The 20,029-nt window shown below is 48.2% G+C and overlaps 1 protein-coding gene across 1 annotated transcript in view; it reads left to right on the plus strand.

The window, feature by feature from the left end:
• LOC144369109 (acyl-coenzyme A oxidase-like protein) overlaps window positions 1–20,029 on the plus strand; it is a 354,862-nt gene that overhangs the window by 10,546 nt on the left and 324,287 nt on the right. The window contains exons 2-7 of the mRNA XM_078028174.1: window positions 4,781–4,864; window positions 11,750–11,836; window positions 12,273–12,371; window positions 16,885–16,999; window positions 17,298–17,384; window positions 19,104–19,176. Coding sequence (XP_077884300.1) covers window positions 4,781–4,864; window positions 11,750–11,836; window positions 12,273–12,371; window positions 16,885–16,999; window positions 17,298–17,384; window positions 19,104–19,176 — 545 coding nt within the window. The remainder of the gene's footprint in view (window positions 1–4,780; window positions 4,865–11,749; window positions 11,837–12,272; window positions 12,372–16,884; window positions 17,000–17,297; window positions 17,385–19,103; window positions 19,177–20,029) is intronic.

A 20,029-nucleotide genomic window follows, 5' to 3' on the forward strand; every position in this document is an offset into this window, starting at 1 on the left:
AAGGCATGTCACAAGTGAATGTTCAGACTGTGCTTGGGCACATATGAGTGCTGGGTGACTCCTGGTGACATCGCCTGACCAAACAGTTCTTAAATAGCCATAATTCATATTTCACAAAGGGAAATAATAACTGAGACAACATTTTCTCATGGCATTAAAATTAATGGAAAATGCTGTAGGTTTCACACTAACAGAAAACTAAACTCACACATCAAACTGGTCATGTCAATAGGATATATTCACTATTAGATGCTGTCAATATAATAATGACTTTATATGCTTTTCAAATCAATCCTGTGATTACACTAATAATTAGAAAAGTTTCCCAAGTAGTTAGGTATTTGGTAGGAAGCATATGTTGCTAAGAAAAGAGATATTAAATTTGAGATGAGAATTTGGAAAATGCTATATGTCAGAATGCTGACATATAGCATTTTCCAAATGTTGTTACAAAATGAAAAGGACCCTTAGACAGAGCCACAGGAACGCCACCTCTTACTAGTCTTGTACTGGGTTTTCCTGGAATAGTCACAAGCCCCTCAGGAGAAGAACATGGCTACTGCCTTTGCTTCCAAATGCTCCAAGAACTCTGTGCATGGAGACACTCTACCTGTGACGCTCAGAATCCACCAGGGGACAAGGGCCAGATGTGGAGGCCACGCTGACAGGCTTAGATTTCTTGCAATGGCAAATGAGGTCAGTGGAGATTTTCATCATGGAGGATGGAGGGAGGAAAGAGACACACCATGATGCTGATTTTAAAATGACTATAATGCCATCATCAGAATTTACAAATTTTTCCAACAACCTGTGAAAATGCAAAGGACCTAGGATATTTGAACTAATTCTGACACAGGACAAAGTTGGAAGACTCTCATTACATGATTTCAAAACCTAATACAAAGAGACTCAAAAGTATATGGTATTGATTTGGATAGACAAAGAGATCAAGGGAACAGACATGGAGAGTCCTTGAAAGTAACTCAAATATTTATGATTAGTTTATGGGGTAACTAATGTCTCTATGGGGTAAGAAATGTCTTTGTAATAAATGATATTGGAACAACTAGTTAAGCATATAGAAAAAATGTAGCAGAAAGATACCCTTTATCCCTTCCTCACACTATACACAATAGTACTTGGGGTGTATTATCTGCCTAAGCACAAATTCCAAAATTACAATATTTGTAGAAGAACAAAGGAAAATGTCATTGTGACTTTAGGACAGGCTAGGTCCATTAGAGAAGAATCCTTCTGTGAAAAACATCAAATATGCACAAGCCAAAAAGTAACAAATTGACTTTCATTAAGAATTAAAAGCTGATACCCATCAAAAGAAATCATTAAAGAAATAAAAAGACAACTGCAATATAGGAAAAATATCAGCAGTTTATTTATTTAGCAAGGCTTGTATCTAGATGAAAATTTTACAATAACAACAACAACAACAATAATGAAAGATCCTAGTGCCTGATATTTGGGGCAGGGTGGGGGCAGAGTCCAGCTGGGAGGCTGTTATAATAGTCCAGGCACAAGATGGCCATGGGGAGACGAGGCTTAGAATCTTGTGGAGGGTTAGAGATGATGAGCTCAGAAAGCAAGAGCCTCCCATGAATCCTGAAACCCACTAATCTGTGCATTTTACTCTTTTTCCTCTTTATAAAATCATTTGAGGATCATTCTCACAAAGGACATAGATTCAGTAAGACTAAAGCTATAACTAAAAATTGAAACAGAAATTAGGAGAAGCAAGTACGCCAGTTTGGAGACTCATATTAGAAAATGAAGATAAGAAAACTCTGCTCAGGACTCTTGGCTGGGCACTTAACCCAGGCTGCCCACCCAGTGCAAAGGGATCCACGGGGACTTCTGACATCAGAGGAAGGCAGCTCAGATCACCACACCCAACCAGTTCCGAATCACATTGGTTTTCACTGAGGAAGTATATATGTCTTTTAGGGACTCTGGGGGTTTAGAAAACCAAAATTTTTGCAGATTTTGTAACAGAATACTAAATCACAGAGTTCTGCTACATTGAGTGCTCTGAAGAGCAGTACTTAAGGAAAAACTTGATCTTCCTTCTGTTCGAGTCTGAATTTATTAAGCAAAAGTATAAATAGCATGGGCTGTAATTTCGGATGAAATATAAGCTTGAGTAGTCTACCCATATATTTATAGAATTATTATCATTTAAAATTGCTACCAATTTACACGATGACATGGATATTGGTTTGGACTGAATGTAGCAAGTGTAAATGAAGGCAGCATTGATATAAAAGAAATGCTGCAAGAATGGATGCAGACAAAAACATGTTGATTATTGATTGATTATGACAAGTATAAGTAATTCAGTTAGTGGTGCCAGTTCAATGAGAGAGAAACTTGTCAATATTGAACATTCTTTAATTATGAACAACTAGCCAATCAGAAATGAAAGAAGAAAAGAGAGAAATTATGTATGGAGAAGATTTAAAAAATCTATACCAGTCAGGCAGTCTGTCAAATGAAGCCTAGTCTCGGGTTTGGAACTCTGGTTTGACTTCTTGAAAATGGACCAGTCCAAATGCACGCTTAGGTCAACATCACAGAATTAACAGTCAACTCCTGTTGGCATTTCCCATCAGGTCCAATAGCACAGGTGGCCATCTCGTGTGGAGACCGGGGAAGGGAAGTAATCAGCATAAACAATTTATGATGCTCAAAGATGGCCAAGTTTGGGCTGATTCTTCAGCAAATGTGTTTGCAATTTATTTCATACTGGTGAGTAAAAATGACCACAGTTTTGAATACCACTGATGACAAAATTATACTTCGACAATTGACAGTATACATTAAGAGAATGAAATATGAAGAAAACTGTGAACTGTTGGCGATTCTGAGAGACTTAGACAGTCAATTCTGAGAGACTTAGACACTCCTGAGGGTTTAAGTTTGAGCAGAGTAGGTGGCTTAAGGCAAAGGAAAGTCCGCTGCAGAGGACAACTCTCAGGAAGTTATCTAGGACACCCAGCAGGTTGACCTTAGGTGCTCTCTGGGTACAGGGTTGGTGGTGCAAAATTGGAGTTGATTTGTGAGGAAGCCCAGCCACCTGGAGTACTTAATGATGAGGACAGTGAGGGGTGGGGAGGAATCTGGATGAGGAACCTGGTCAGTCTGGTTTCTGATCCTGGCTCTGTCACCTGCCAGGTGCCACTAGTTAGACAAGTCACTTGCTTCCTTGAGCCTGACCTTTTCCATCTCCTACCTGGGGTTAGGACTGCCATAAGGATCTGTGCAACAAAGGATACTTGGGCCCTCTGAGAAATCTGCAGATATCTGCAATGGTTATTTTGTATTATTTACTAGTAACCGAATCTCCAGTGTGAGCCCGAGCTGGAATCGTGCAGTGGTATATGCTGCAGCCTGGAGTTATTTTAGGAAATAATCAATACAAGATGCATTGGGTCAGAGCCATGATAAGAGTCATAAATCTTGACAGTTGCTGTTTGATAAAATTAATAACGCTTGAGAGAAACATAAAAACCAACGGGAGGGGAAATATAGAGTGCATTTAGGGAGAGAGCTTATGCCAATGTGGAGACAAAGCCATCCAGGGAGGCTGGCTGTTATCCTGATAGTAGAGAGTCACTGTGCACACAGGCACGTGTGCACACCCAGGAACAGACACACACATTCACAGTTGTCTCCACAGGCACACACATACATAGGTGTACATGTTTACAACACACGCACAGGTAGGCATGCATGCTTATATAAATGTGGATGCACAACATATGTGTATGCACACATGTGCATGACTATAGTAGACGTACATACACACAGGTATGGTGTTGTGGCTGGGTCTCAGAGGGACTAGTCAATGAGGACAAAGGGCATTCATTCCAACAATGGGCAGTTAGAGTTTGTCCATTCATGGCGTCTCCCCCTTCTCAGGAAGTGCTGGTTGCCTCTGAATTGTTAAAATGTACCAGCAATGGGGGCTTGGCCCCTCTCATTTCCTGCTGGCAGAGGAGCAAGCTCACCCACTGTGCAAGAGAAGAGGGCAGTGAAGCGGGACCAGGACCTCATGGTTTTAATGCCTCAAAGCCCAGAAATGGCCTCTGGTTAGGAAAGCAAAGAATATTGCTTTACCTTAGTCCAGAATGTTCCCAGCCTTTTCAGTCCTCTGTTTCCATATGGACATAGTCACCTGGGTGTGCATCCTGGGGTGCCTGCTCTGCTGAGGGAACTCTGGCAGGCCAGGCCAGGGCTGAGCCTGGCTAAGGCTAAGCAAAGCCCAAGCAAAGCCCAAGTAAGGGGTGTCTGTTACCAGTGCAGGCGCAGTGGACTTGCTTCTATGAAAGAAAAGAGTGTGTGAGCCCTACATACTTGTTCTCAGAAACTAATGGCTCCATGGAAACAAGAGGAAAACGTTTGCTGCAGTGGAGTGTGGGGTTGCTTCTTAAACAATGACTTTTATTGTGTTTTATTGCAAAAGTAACATGCAGGCCAGGTGCGGTGGCACAGGCCAGTAGTCCCAGAGCCTTGGGAGGTGGAGGCAGGAAGAGCCTGAGTTCAAAGCCAGCCTCAGCAACAGCAAGATGCTAAGCAACTCAGTGAGACTCTGCCTCTAAACAAAACACAGAATTGGGCTGGGGATGTGTCTCAGTGATGGAGGGCCCCCGAGTTCAATCCCCAGAATGCACCCCCTCCCCCAATGTAACATGCACATATTATAATAATGGGGATTTCAAGGTCAAACTACAAGGAAACCTTGACATTGGTTCTATCATGTTTGCAGGCAGAGAAGACGAAGAATTTTGTCAGTCGGGGCCTCGTCATCGGGGAGGTGCTCTCCACAGCCGACCTGGCCACCAGTGTGAAGGTGAGCTCTCAGGCCCAGCAGCCTGCCTTCCCCTTTAGCCAGCGCACCCAATGTGGTTTCCTCTGCTTTTCTTTTCCTATCGCTTTATCCTGGTTGTAGCAATGAGTTATTTTCATGGATATTAATTTTATGAAAACAGTCTCATCACCTTTTGTGATTTTCTCTCTTCACTTAGGTATCATCGCTAAAGTCCATCCCAATGTTGCAACTCACTGTTCTTCTTAAGTAAAAAAAAAAAAAAATTAAATATTTTATTTTGAAAATTAAAACTGTATTTTGAAATTATAATATTTATAGAAAGTCATAAAATTAGTAGATCATGTGAAACCCATCTCCCCCAATGGTGACATCTGGTTAGCCATAATACAAACATAAAACTGGCAAATTGACATTGGTACAATTCTGTTTAATGAGGATACAGACCTTAGTTTTCACATACACATTTGTGTGTGTGTAAGTCTGTGTGTGTGTGTGTGTGTGTGTGTGTGTAGTTTTATGCAACTTGACACCATAAATAGATTCAGTAACCACTAGTGTCAGGAATGCCTGACACTAGAGGCCATGTCAGTATTATTGCATCAACTCAACCTTGTGTGTAGTTCTATGCAACTTGACACCATAAATAGATTCTGTAACCACTCTGCAATCAATCTATAGAGCTTTCTCATCATTACAAAGAATCTTGGTGGTGCTACCCCTTCATAGCTGTATCCATCCCCTACCTCACCGCTGACCTTTAGCCACAACAAATCTGTTCTCCATCTTTTAGTTTAATCACTGGGGGAATGACATAGAGAGGGTAGTTTGTTCATTTTTACTGCTACATAATATTCCTTTGCATGAATATATCATAGCACTTATCCATTCACTTTCTCATGTTGCTTGCAGGAATTTGCTAATGTGAAAAATGCCACTGTGAATACTCTTGTGCATGTCTGGCGTTGAACATTGGCACAGGCTTCCTTTAGCTATTTAACTAGGCTTGGACTTGCTAGTTAGAGGAATGCCTGACACTAGAGGCCATGTCAGTATTATTGCATCAACTCAGCCCTGTCAAGAGCATACACTCCAATCCCAGGGTCCACATCCTCCCCACACCTGGAATCCTCAGGCTTCTCCTTTTTTGCCAATCCCATGGCCAAAAAATGACATCTCACTGCTTTGTGAGGAGCTCACCAAGGGTGGTGAATGGACTAGCTCAGGTAGAGGGACCTCCGTAGCCCTGCGTGGCTCCCTGAATCCCAACAGAGGCTTAATTCCAGGCTTAATCCCATGTCCCCACCTTTCCCCTCTGGCCACTGTTGGGTCTGAAAACAAATTCCCTTGTCCAGACACCTGGTCCTTTTGTCTCCAGGGGAAAGATTTGTCTCCTGACAAAGAACCCGAAGATAGATGATGGGGCAGGAAGCCAGGTTGCTTGGTGGTAAGTCCAAGATGGCAGTTATTTCAGTTCCACATGGGCATTTTCTAGGGGTGAGAATGGAAAACAAAGAAATCTGTGCATGCTGATCTGTGGGGAGGGGTCCACCATCAGCCCTTTTGGGGAGAGGCTGGCCTCCCTGTGATTCTTCCCTCCTGGATGGAACGGCTGTGGCTTTCAGAGAGAAGGGCAGTTGACCAAGAGACAACAAACAGCTCCTCCTCTCAAAAATGCTGAGGATCCCAGTCCAGGCTCATGGTCCCATCCTGGGGGTTCCTGTGCTACCCACCCCACTACCCCTCCCGACCCCCTTATGGTCTTGCAGTGAGCACAGGGACAGAGTTGTACAGGGAGTATTGGAATGAGCAGGGGTCAGACCTGAGACCTTGCAACAAAGGGCTGCCTGTGGCCCCTGCTTAGATCCTGGCTCAAGCGGCAAACTGCAAAGGAATAGCACGCGTCAGCTGGGAAAGTTTGAGGAGTGCACTTCAGGTGATGTCAGAGGACCTGTGTGATATTTTTAGGAGGGATAATGGTTTTAGAGCTGTTTTTAAAAAGTCTTTATCTTTTACAGATGCATAAAAAACATTTAGTGATGAAATGATAGGATAAACTTCCCCATAATCCTGGGTGTGGGAAGGGAATGCCATGGTGGAGGGAGATGAAGTGACATGGACCTCGAAGCTGGGGAGTTACTGCTGTTTGGGTCCAGAGTTTCCTTCTGGGATGATGAGAAGTTCTGGAAATGTAATGGTTGCACAGCATTGCGAAGGGACTCAATGTCACTGAACTGTACACTAAAAGTGGCTAAAAGCTTTACAGTATTTTATCACCATAAAGATGACTTAGTTAGCAATAATTACTATCAACTCCACTGATTCCCCACACATCAGTCACTGTGGGAGATCGCTTCCTGAACTTGGAGTCCTAGATAGTGGGAGAAACCTGTGCACCCTGCCCTGAGTCTGGCCTGGAAGCAGAGGCTCTGTTCTGTTCCTGCAGGTGGCAGAGAGCTTGCCCAGGAGGGCCTGTACTGGGCTGGGAACAGCTTTTGTGAGCTCTGGGTGGATCAGGGGTTCCCACCAGCCCAAGAGCAGCTGGCAGCCCTTGCTTTTCATACGAGCTGGCTGTCAACCTGGTGTCACCATCAACTCACAAAAGTCATCTGCACTCCTGGAGCTGGGCCTCGCCCAGTCTGTGTTCCTGCAGAGGCTCTGTGTTGCCCTGAGCGCTCTGGACAAACACAGTTCTGCTCACGCATCCCAGTGCTGGCAGGGCTGGGGCTGGCTCAGAGCCACCCAGAGCAACGGGCTAGGAAGGCCAGAGAGGTGCCAGGGACAATGGCTGTCTTCACGGGGGGCTCTGCATTCCCCGTGCCAGCTCAGGAGCCGCTCCATGGCCCTCCACCAAACACGTGGATGTACCCGGGGCCTCCGAGGCCCGAAGGAGCCTAATGCTTCCTCCCTGGCTGCACGTCGGCTCTCCTCTGCTCTCTACTCTCCATCGCCGAGCTCTCTATCAGTCTGCTGGGCTGCCCTAACAAGGTGCCATGAACCAGGGCTTAAGCCACAAGACATGTTTTTCCACATTTTTGGAAAGCCCAAGACCAGGCTGCTGCATGGCGTGTCCTGGTGAGGGCTCTTGTGGTGCGCAGGGTGCCCTCCTCCTTCTGTGTGTGCATGATGAGGAGACAGGCTCTGGTCTCTCTTCCTCTTCTCACATGGGCACTAGCCCCCGAGAGGGTTAGACTTTGTCTATCACTAAGGCCCCAAGTACCATAGCACTGGGGGCAACGATCCAAAATAGGAATTTGGGGGCACATAATTTGGTCCAAACACTATCCTTTCTGGGGTCACTGTTGTCTCAAAAGCTATTTTCTGTGCTTCAGTGCATCCCACATGAGACGAAAAGTCCCCGAAGGCTCCAGAGGCCCTCCAGGAGACCCGCTGTCATGATGCTGGGTAGGAGGGGCCTGGCCTGTCACAGCCCTGGCACGGCAAGCTTCCTGAGCATATGATGGACCTCCAGGGCTCCCTGTGGCAAGGGAGCAGCCAGACAACAAGGGTGCACGCCCTGTGTCTAGGACTTGCTGGTCATGGTCCAGGCCTTCCTACTGTGCATGTACCTTAGCTGTCCTTCTGTAAAGATGGTGCCGCTGTGGCCCATCCACAGGCTTCGTACAGATCTAAATCAATAACGCTACCAGGCTGGCCTGTCACAGGAGCTTGATGAGTGGTGGGGACTGTGACCCCTGAGATGTGGCTGGCAGCCTCCCCAGCAGTGGTCCTGGGAGGAACTCTGTGATTGGACTGAGGAGGAACCCACACGTGTCTCTGCTCTGACTGGTCCCAGTTTCCTTCTGGTCCCCACCTCGGGGTCAGAGGCCTGCTAGGCCCACCCCTTGGCCTCTTGGTCGTGTCCTTCTGCAGCTCTCAGTGCTTAGGTGGCTCCACTGTGTCCTTCAGAGGCTCCTGCCAGCCCTTGCTGGACACTCTGTGGTCATCCCCCAACCCCCGGCACCAGATGCAGAGTCCTTTCCTTCTCCAGGTTTGAGAGGACCGAGTGGGGGCATTCTGAACAGGCCCTCTGGGCACATGTGGGGACTAGGGCCTTCGTTAGGCACCTCTTAATCTCCTTGCTATTGCTTGCCCCAGTCTCTCTCAGAGGAGATGCACCTCTCAGCATCCTGTCCCTTGAGGTCTGCTGGGGCAGGACACCAGGCGGTGATGGCAGCCCAGACACACTTCCACTTAGGGGCACTTTGGATGGATGCCGGCCTCAAAATCTCCTCCCAGCTCCTCCAGGCTCCTCCTCTAAGCCGCCCACTGCAGTTGGTGGGCCTCCACCCCCTGGTGACTCTGGCTTAAGACCAGGGATCTCCCAGAGTCCTGTCTTTCCTATTCCCACCAAACACTGCCCTCAGCTTTGTCTCCTGTGTCTGTCCTGATCCCTCTGGTTCTCTCCCTAGGGACCCCCTGCCACCTTCCTACTGGCTCAGCTGGCTGGCCATGCCTCTCCCCTCCCCCACAGCTCCTGCGGGAGGCTCGGAGGCAGGAATCACCTTTTAGACCCCACCAGGGGATCCAAGCTTGGTCTGGTTGCCCGCCATTCACAGAATGTACCTTTTGTGAAGGAGAACCCCACACTCGGATCCATAGTGTGGATGGGGTCTCTCAGATGCCTCCTCTGTTTACTGGTGTTGTTCTCTGAAAACTGACAGCCGGGGCTCCTCCTATAGCTAGAGAATGGAAGCTTTCAACATGCAGCGGCAACACTGTGATTCTCCTTCCTCAAGACGAGGAAGGATTAAACCTAGAAGAGGAATAACACTGTGAAAACTGTGTCAGCTACCATCCAGATTTAGGGGTGGAAGATTAAACTTCTTGTTTTTTGAGTAAAATATATTTTGTAAAACTTTACTTCTAAGATGGCTTAGGGAAAAATACACGCAACCCTTGATGTCATTTCCCTAAGCTGGCAACAGCAGGGTCATGCTGAGTGCCCTCCGTGATCCTGTAGGGAAGTGCGTTGAGCGGCCAGGGCAGTAAGCCTCTTCCCAGGACACTGGGGTTCTCCAGATGAAGGGCACTTTCTACATCGAATGGGATTTGTGAAGTTTGCTGTCCCAGTGTCAAGAGTGTTTTAGCTGGTGTTGGCTTAGAGTTGATGAAGTCACATCCCATAGAGCTGAGATTAGTGTCATTGTCATAGAGCTGATGGTGTTCATCCAGGCTGCCCATGTGTGTGGGCTGCAGGCAGCTCATCCAGGTGCCAAGGATCCCAGACTAACGCCCACTCTAGACTTGCCTGAACAAAGAGGGCCTTGCTGGGCCCTGGGGGCAGCTGGCTTCAGGCGGGGTGCACGGGACCTCTGGGCCACCTCCTCCCTCTCCTCATCCCCTGTGTGTTGGCCAGCTCATGACAACCTGGCCACCAGCAGCACCAGGACTCTGTCCCTCCAGGTAACAGCTCCTTTCCCCTGGGGGAACCTTGGATGGACCCATCCAGGTCATAGGGCCATCCCTGAGGCCATCCTTATTGCCAGGGGCATGATCCACCATCAGCCAGTCCTGAGCTACAGACTCTTCCTAAAGCTGGGGACGGGGTCAGCATCACCCACAAACCATTTGGATTTATTCCAGGGGAGAAGGGCCCCCTAGAGGATCACTGGGGCATGTGGCTAGGAGGGGCCAGAATGCTGACCCACGGGCCAGCCAGCGTCTGTGCCCATGAGTCCTCTGTCCTTGCAGTCAGCCGCCAGCTCCCTCCAAGTGGTCCTGCTGCACAAGCCTCTTCTTCCCCCTCCTTCCCTCTTTCCCCTCTTTTCTCCCCCTCCTCTTCCTCATCAGCGGCACTTTTCCAGGGCTCATGAAGACTGGGCCAGGTGCCTGGCATTGGCTGTCACTGAAGGCACTCCTTATGACAGTGCTGAGGCCAGGTCATGGTGACATTATGAAGCCCTACTAGGCATTAGGCGGCTTCTGTTTGAACTGAAGCTTCCCGCTCTGACCCTCTGCATCCTCCTCTGTGAGGTGGGCATGGGGATGTGTCTGTCACAGTGTTGTGAGCCTCAGGGAGCTTGCGTGTGTGAGCTCCATTTGTCACATCAGGCTCCACATCACTCATCTAGATTTCACAGCACTGAGTACTAAACTGGAGCAGAGCCCAGGCTGACTTGTCCCAAGCTGTTGACTTGCTCTGACTCGCTCTCCCATCAGCCTGTTTGCTGACATCTTGTGGCAGGGCTCACCTCTGCAGATGGTGGTCAACATCTGGCGTCATTGCTCCAGATACTTTTCTACATACCAGATGCCGGTTTCCCAGGAAACACCTTCAGAAGGGTGACCACCTTCTGATGGGGTGAACCAGGCTGCCCTGAGAAGGAGAATTGAGTCTCTGTAGAGTTGGGGGGCAGCTGCTAAGAGCCACAGCCAAGTGATATGATGCATGGCATTTTTGGTTAAAAGGTGACCCAGCTAGCCATTGAGATGATATGATTATGTTAAGATTTGCATTCATATGGATATTGGACTCCTGCTGTTCACCTGGGCCTGCTACGAGACTCCTGGAGAGTTCCCATTGGTTGGGGAAGTGCAGTAGGAGGGAATTCCGGGGGAGGAACTTCCTCTGGGGTTCCGGGAGAACACCGAGTGAGTGGTCGGCAATCTTCCTGGGCGCATACGGGGCATTAGCGGCAGTTTCAAAAAATAAAGTTTGTTCCTTCTTGAGTGGCTCGTGATTTTGTGCCCAGCCAGACTGCGGCAGGCAGCCTTTCTGAGAGAGGGACCCACAGGCAGAGAGCCACTGGAGCTTGCCAGGCAGTGAAGGGGAAGGGCACGGAGACTACTCACCTGTGGGATCTAGGTCAAGTTCAAGGTTCCTGGGATGGAGTTTGCCTAGTGGGTTTGATTGTCATTAAACTGCCTACTCTTGCTAACAATGCTTTGCATTTTCCTTGTTTCTAGTGTGGAATCATTTATTGGCTATTTGGTGGTGCTGTGAGGAATCTTGGAAGCCCCAGACATGTCACTCAATGGCTGCAGCCACTCAAGGTATGGCGTGCACCTGAGCAGGGAGCTTCTTCTATGAAGAGCCTCCAATATCTATAGTAGTTAGGGATGTGTGAGTGTCTTAAGAAAAAGAAAATAAAAGAACATTTGGGTCAGCAAAATTCTTGTTCCAAATGGGAATTTCAAGAGTATCTTTTTTTTAAAAAAAATAAATTTTTAGTTGTCAATAGACCTTTATTTTATTTATTTATATGCAATGCTGAGAATTGAACCCAGTGCCTTACACGTTAGGCAAGTGCTCTGCCTCTGTGTTACCACCCCTGCACTCTTATCTTAAATACTGTGCTAATTCTGCCATCTTGGTAAGCTCACGTTAGGTGTCATTACCTCTCCCTTTGTCACCAACATTCTGATGGTCTGAGGTCTGCAGCTGAGGCTCTGACCAGCTAGTCACCTTCTCACATCTGCTGAACTGCAGGAGCAACAATACACCGGGATGTTTGCAATGACCGAGAGGGGCCACGGGAGCAATGTGAGAGGGATCCAGACGGAGGCCACCTTTGACCTTGCGGCTCAGGTGAGGAGTCTGTACCATGTTCCATGGTTCAGGGCAGCGGGTGACCTGTACAGACCAGACTGTCTTTCTTCCTGAGCCCAACTTTATGGTGTGAAGAGACTAGTTCTGCAGAGTCGTCGGATGGGTGAACTGGGCAGGCCTGAGGACACAGGACTGAGTCTGTGGAGTTGGGGGGCCTCTGCAGGAGACAGACCTTGCACAGAGAGCTTGCCAGGTAGCTAAGGGAAGGGCATGGAGACTCGTCACACTTGGGACCCTGCTCTGTGGCTGAGGAACTCGGATTCAGAACAAGCGTCTATGTGTTTAGGTGGAGGTGGACACAAGCTCAGCCTCCCTGAGCCTGATGCCATGCGACACCACGCACCTCGCTCGCACTCACCGGCTACCCGGTGGAACGGCTCCACAGGGACAGCCCTACAGCTTCTCTGCCCTTCCCAGCAGCTTCAGTTGGAGGACGCTCAGAGCCGTGTGTGTTTGCTACTCTCTAATGCTGGAGCATCCTCAGTGCCGGGCTTCCTTACCAGGAGTCAAGTCCTCCAGGATGGCACAGTGGTTCTCAGTGCCTGTGAGGGGTCCAGGAACCCCCGTGGATGCCCAAATCCATGGATGCTTGAGTCCCTTAGAGAAATGGTATTGCGGAGAACCCATGCACATGTTCCCGTGTAGTTTGAGTCATCCCTAGGGTACTCATGATACCTAATACCATGCAAATGTTGTGCAGAGTTGCTAAAATGCATTGCTTAGGGAACAGTAGTAAGAAAAATGTCCATGGATGTTCAGAATAGACACAATTAAAAATATTTTCAAGCCAGAGTCGGTAGAATCCAAGGATTTGGAGGGCCAACTGTATCAAGCAATGTTCTCACGGTCACCTGTGGCCACAGGAGGCTGCACAAAACAGTCTTTCTCTACTTTTACTGAACGTGAAGAACTCTGATATTTTCCCTTTTGCTTGTTTCTCCTCTCCCTTTATTGTTTTTTTTGTTGTTGTTATTCTGTCTTTCCCTTTTCTTCTTAATAGTGAAATGAATATTTTGGTGAAGACTCTCTATATCAATCTGTCTCTCCATCCTGGGTCACAGCCTGCAGTGTGAGTCCCCACTTTGTAGAGGCCCCCTCTTTAGCAACTGCTCCCCCTGAATAAAGAAAACAACTATTTACTTATTTCACCCATTTTTATAGTTTCTTATTTGATATTGGGTATCCTGAAGGACTACTTGAAGGGAGCATTACATCTTGAAGTTCTTTCTACAAGTGAGCCTTTGTAAACCTGCGTGTGTAGGCCTGTGTGTGAGCACAGTGTGGGCGTGGCACAGGTGTCCATCTCTCAGCCTGTTCCTTTTTTCCCTAAGCATGTCTTTCTGAACCTGGACTTTTGTCTGCAGAGTTTTCTTGACCACAAATGCTACTTGGTTCTTTTGTTTTGGTTTGGTGCTGGGGATTGAACATCCACAGCCTGTTTTATTTCTTATTTAGGGACAGGGTCTCACTAAGTTGCTTAGGGCCTTGCTAAGTTGCTGAGGCTGGCCATGAACTTGTGATCCTCCTGCCTCAGCCTCCCAAGCCCCTGAGATGACAGGTGTGCACCACAGTGCCTGGCCCACAAGTGCTGCTTGGAAGTGGCCACCATGTAGGATGATATCCAGGCGATAGCTGTATGGAGGGTGCTCTGCTTTCCCTCCCCCTGAAGTTCATTCTTTGCAGTAGCCAGTGATGTCCAAGGTCATGGGAAGAGCAGGAGCGAGTGCTGCTATTCAGAGAGCACCTGGCTTTGCAGTGCTGTGTCCAGCTGCCTCTGCAGGGTGCTCTGTGTTCTGTCCAGCACCCGTCCCTCAGTCATGACGTTCAGAGGCTCCCGTCCATGGAGCATGCATGTGCTAAGGTGACTCTAAGCACTCTGTGTCTCATTGTGTCGAATGTCCTACAATCATATAGAAAGGTAGTGTTGTCCCTGTCTCACAGATGGGGAAACTGAGGCTCAGGGGGCTTCAGGAACTGACTAGGGTCATGCAGTTAACAAGAGAGTCTCAGATGCTGGCTGGACTGCGCTTCACAGTGTGGCTTCTGCTGGTGACGGCTCACTGACCTACATCTTTTTGGTTTTGGCCAATTTCTTCCTTCCCCAAGCAGCAGTATCCAGGTCACCTTGCTGTCATTAATGGGGGAGGAAAACCACCCACAATTGTTATTTATTTGTTTCTCTTTACAATTATTTTTTCCCCAAAAAAACAATTTCCTGCGTTGGTCCCATTTTCCCAACGCAGCATAAATGACCTTGCTACCTGGTGACTTCAGCAGCTGCCACTTTGTGACAGGGGAATTTTGGAGTCGCAGTTATGACGTGGAGATTCTGGTGTGTGCTCATCTCCAAGGGAAGAGAACAGCCCGTCTCAGACGCACCCCACTGGCAGCTGGTGTGGCAGAGGGTGGCTTTCGCCCTTCGTTGGGTCTCGTTCCTCCTTCGTTTCCCTTCTGAAATGCCAGGCCACGCCAGGAGCCTCCCTCCCTCCAGGACCGGGGAAGCTCTCACGTTCTGGTGACTCACTCCTATGAGTTGGTTCTTCTGTTTGTTTATTTATTTATTTAGTTTTTTGGGGTGTGTGTGGATGGGCTAGTGGTATGGACAGTTAAGAGGTAAGATAGAATTTTATTTTTACTGGCAAAAATAAATGAGGTTATGAGCTCTCTGACCAAAGCAGTTATTTATTTTTTATTTTTTATATTTTTAGTGCTTGGCCATTTTGCTGGCCTTCAACAAATAGTTACACTAGCAACCGGCACACATGGTGTGTGTTATTTAGACCCAGTTTTAACGCCAGCATTTCGGCTGATGTAAATTTTCCACATCAAGCATCTTGCCAGAAGTGACAAACCTCCTTCCCGGGGTGTGCCAGATGTTTATGGGGACTGTGGCCTCCTGCCCTCTTCCCCGTCCCACCAGACCTTCTCTGCCAGGCCAGGGTTTCCTCTGCTCCTTCCCTTACTCCCCCACGGGCAGGTACCCCCACCACACAGGTTGCTTTGCCGATCTTCCCACTGCACCTGGCCTTGCACCTCTTCTTTGTGAGGACTCCTGGCTGGCCAGATAAGACAAGGGCAGCCTCCAGAGACTTTTCTTGAAAAGACTCAGCTTGTCCATTTATGTTTCTGAAAAGCTCTTGCACATGTTAGAAGTTTCCCCGTACAAACCGATGTCAGAGAGTGTTTTCTTAGGCCTCAAGACTGTGTTTCTTGGCCTGAGGCAAAGTGCAGTCTATATACTTAATAATCTGAAATCTGAGATCATCTTTGCATGATCAATAGCTTGTCAGTTTAGTTCAGTCCTCTTCAGTATTGTCAGCTCCAATTATATGTGCAGTTTCCCCCTCTGTCACTTCCCCTGGGCTCCCTGACCCATCGCAGGAGCTCTGTGCCCAAAGCTGACAGTGTGGCCCTCTCCTTGGAGAGAGATTGGAAGGTGACCCATGTGGCGAGCGAGGCTGGGGAAGGCCAGGGGCGAAGGGCAGCATTTCCACGGGGATCCCTGTTCAGGCTTCCAGAGTTGGAAACAGAAGACTGAGTTCTGCGCAGAAGTTGAAAACAAAATGCCTGCGTTTCCTCCCTGCCTCGTCCCAGTGACACTGGTGCTGGAATCGTGGCCAGGTCATGGTGGCAGACTGCATGGCACGTTCTAAGATCCTTTTCCTCATGATGTGGAGAGAGACCCGTTGATGGGTGCTTCTGGTTTAAGGTCTTGGGTGTGAGAAGCTTTTGGGCAACATTTGCTTATGTTATTCATAGGCCAGAAAAATGGCTGAGCAGGTTCTGGACCCATCTATCCAAAGGTTTTAATGATTTCTTTTTCATAAAAATAAAATTGTTCAGGCTGCTATTCTAAGCAATGGAGGGACTAGGTCAAGGTTGCCAGTGTATCTGGTCTGCACCCAGGCACAGTGTTGGCCTCCGGTTAGCTGGTTGGGTGCTGTTCAAACAAAGGCCCATGCCAGGGATGCAGAGACAGCCCAGGCCTGTGAACAGTAGAGGGCAGAGAACCAAGAGCCTTGCCCAGAAGGGATAGGACAAGATGAAACACGCAGATGTGGGGCTTGGAACAACCCATCCAGGGCCCTGATCATTGGATGTTTCCTTCTTTCATCGGGACCTCCCAGGTGGGGTGTTGGATTATTTTATTCAAAAGTTAAAACCTCAGTAGGAAGTAGTCTAGAGAGAGAGAGACGCTGATCACTGAGGAAGGATAAACCATACTTTAAAACCAGGCAGGCTCGGCTTTATGATATCAGAAAGAGAGATCAGGAAGGGTGAGGTATAAAACCTGGGCACTTGCTGTGCTGGGGGGGTCATGCCCTGAAAACTCACCTTGCTGAGTCTGAGCGCTGGCACGGCTGATGGCCTTGGCTTGACCAGGTGGAAGTGTCCGAGTGGGTCTGTTGTCATAGTGTTCTCTGTGTTGAGCCCAGGAGCTAAAATGGGCCATGTGAGGGAACACTCCGTGGCTTCCTCTCTCTCTCTGCAGGAGTTCGTAATCCACACACCGTGTGAAAACGCCCAGAAGATGTACATCGGGAACGCCATGTGTGGGAACTACGCAGCCGTCTTTGCCCAGCTCATCATCAACGGAAGTTCACAAGGTTTGTCACTGACATGGGAGCCAGAGGATTTGCTGTACTGTCTCTTTCCCAGTGAGTACTTTACATGGAACACCACTTTGCAGGGCTGTTTCTATCTTCAGTACCAACATCATCTCCTGAGTGGAAATGATGATGAATTTATCCTTATGTTCTGATGTTATTCCCTTCTGCATGCAGTGCACAGTTCAGAACTGAAGGAATTCTGGGATCAAAAGAATTTCACTCCATCCCAGGAAGTGCGTCAAACTTTACTCACGTCTTTTGGGAGTTTCCTAAGGGTCTCTGTTGCCTCCCTCAGGGCCCCACTGTTTCATCGTTCCCATCCGGGATGAGAATGGAGGCTTGTACCCAGGAGTGACAGCTATTGATATGATGCACAAGGAAGGTGAGTCCCAGAGAAGGCAGACCAAACCAGCCTCATCCCTCCCAGCTTCTTGAATTTCCTAGTAGCAAGGCAGCTACTGGACACTGTCCATCTTCTCTGTCCCTTTTAGACTTGGGCACTCAGAGGGCAGGCTCTGTGCTCTCTCTCTGTCCCCCTTAGCCCACTGTGGTGTTCATGCCCACAGGCCCTTGATGACGTCTGAGACTGGCACAGAGCATTAGTCTGCTAAGGCTAAGCAGGGGCTTCAGCGCCAGCAATTTAGCATCTCACGGTCCTAGAGACCAGAGGCCTAAGATCAAGGGCAGTGAGGGAAGGGTCTGACCCAGGATTCTCCTTGGCTGGGAAATGATCATCTTCATGCTAACATCCCTGTGCATGTGCCTGTCTCCGAATTTCCCCTTCTTATAAGGACACCACTGTTTACATTAGGGCCACCCTGTTGACCTCTTTTTAACCTGGTTGCCTCTGTATGAACTCTCTCCACTAAGGTCACGTTTATAGGGCTTAGGGCTTCATAATATGGATGGGGGAGCACAGTTCAACCTTAACACTCAGTGAGACCACACTGCGGCCGTGGCCATCTTTGGCCAAGGACCAGCCAAAGCCAAAGAAAGAAGTGTGAGGGGCTTGGTTGTGGCTCAGTGGTAGAGTGCTTGCCTAGCATGTGTGAGGCACTGGTTCAATATCGGCACCATGTAAAAATGAACTAATAAAGTAAAAGTATTGTGTTCACCTACAACTAAAAAATTTTAAAAAAGAAAGGAGTATGAGAGTGAAAAAAAAAAAACAAGAGAAGAGAGTGGGGAGAGAAGAGGGAGAAGGTCATCCCTGGGGGAAGGATAGAGTTTCATCTCCAAGGGAGCAAAACTAACCATTCCCACAGAGGCAGGGCTGGGCTGCAGGTGGGTTTGCTAGGTTGGGTTTGCTGGGTGACCGGGCCCTGGCTGGCCCTGGCCCCTGGAAAGGACCTTGTGCATCATGTGTTGCTGAGAACAGAGAGTGGGCCGAGCTCTTAAAAGGTCTCTCCAGACATTGAAAACACTGGCAACTGCGGAAGGTCAGCCTGGTTTCCTTGTAAGCTCCAAAATGTACCGTGTCCTTGTCAAGGGGTGAGGTTCGAATAAGATCTTTTATGAAAGAAGGCATTTTTGCCTCTGGATTAAATCTCCCTAAGATTTTTTTTTTTGAGCAACACATAGACCCTAGCGTCTGACCACAGGTGCCATTGGGAAGTAGGTCTGGCAGACTGTAGGACACTGCCCCCCTCCCATGTCCTTGTGGCCATTTTCCTTGTCTTGTGGCATTTGCTTTCATCAGTTCCCCCTGCATGCTGACGATGAGGCCCTGGAGGCAGGAGCCCTGTGGTTCTGCTCTCCTGGGAGAGCAAGCTGGCCCGCCATCGTGCCTTCCTGTCCTTTCCTTGCCTAGAACTCTCCCTTTGAGAACCACTGTTACTTCTGGAAGGTTCTGGTCGGAACCTGCCCGCAGCCTAAGCCTCGGAGCTGGCAGGCTGCGCAGAAGGAAAAGCACACTCACTGTCCTCTGTACTTATGGGGGAGTGGGCTGAGTGGGCTCAGGAGACAGACAGACCGACCACATCCTCACCCCTCAGCCCCAACCCAGAGCATCAACAGTTGTAGAGCAAAGGCTTGGGAAAGGGCAGGGCCAACATGGCTGATGCCTGGATTCCCTGCAGCTGAATTCATTTCTGTTCTCCAGGTCTGCACGGTGTGGATAACGGGATCTTAATCTTCAACAAGGTCCGGGTACCCAGGGAGAACCTGCTGGATAAGTGAGTGGTTTTCTTCTCAGCAACTCTGCAGATGCTTGCTTTTCTCCCAAGCGAGGCCCGTCTTCCCCCAGCCTCCCTGACAAGCTATCGATAACTCACTGGAAAAGGCAAAGAAACAAATAGAAATAAATGAAAATGATCCAACTTGCCGTTGCCCAGATACAATGATTGTCCCACTCCAATGTGTCTCTCTGGACTTTCTAACACGTCAACAAATCTAGAGAGATATGTCAGATTTTACCAAATGAAATTTTTACCAAATGAGGATGCTGTCTTTTTTTAAGACTTATAATTTCCATTTAACATTATTTTACAAATATTTTAATGTAACAATAAACACACTTAGGCATTATCATTTTTAACAACACTATGCAGTCTGTTAAATAAATGGTCTGTAAGTTTTGTCATCGAATCCCTTATTGTTGGGCACTTAGATTGTTCCATTCCCCCCTTCGTGCACTGATTGTTGCTGTCCCATCCTTTGTGGGTTTTGAGCGTTCAGGCATTGTCCTTCCGCTTGGGAGGCTGTCAAGACCATTGCTTCCTGGAGGGATGAGTTCAAGGTGCTCACTTCCCAGTACCTCACAGTGAGGTCAAGGTGAATTCAACAGTGAGCTGAAGGCTGCTTTCTCAGGTGCATTCTAGGGATGAAGGTTCAGGGGTTGGTTAATGATGCTTCCCCCACCCCCAGAGGCTGGAAGCACCAATTACTTTTAACTTTCTCAGCAGAATTTTCCTTATCCTATGAAAGTCCTGAGCCACCCTCCTATTTGGGTCTCTGACAAAGCCAACAGTCGGTGTGTGGATAAGCAGCTGTCTCCCTGGCTGCCTGTGGATTTTCCTTGAACACTTT

Source organism: Ictidomys tridecemlineatus, chromosome 12 (assembly GCF_052094955.1).
Source record: "Ictidomys tridecemlineatus isolate mIctTri1 chromosome 12, mIctTri1.hap1, whole genome shotgun sequence".
Classification (NCBI taxonomy): domain Eukaryota; kingdom Metazoa; phylum Chordata; class Mammalia; order Rodentia; family Sciuridae; genus Ictidomys; species Ictidomys tridecemlineatus.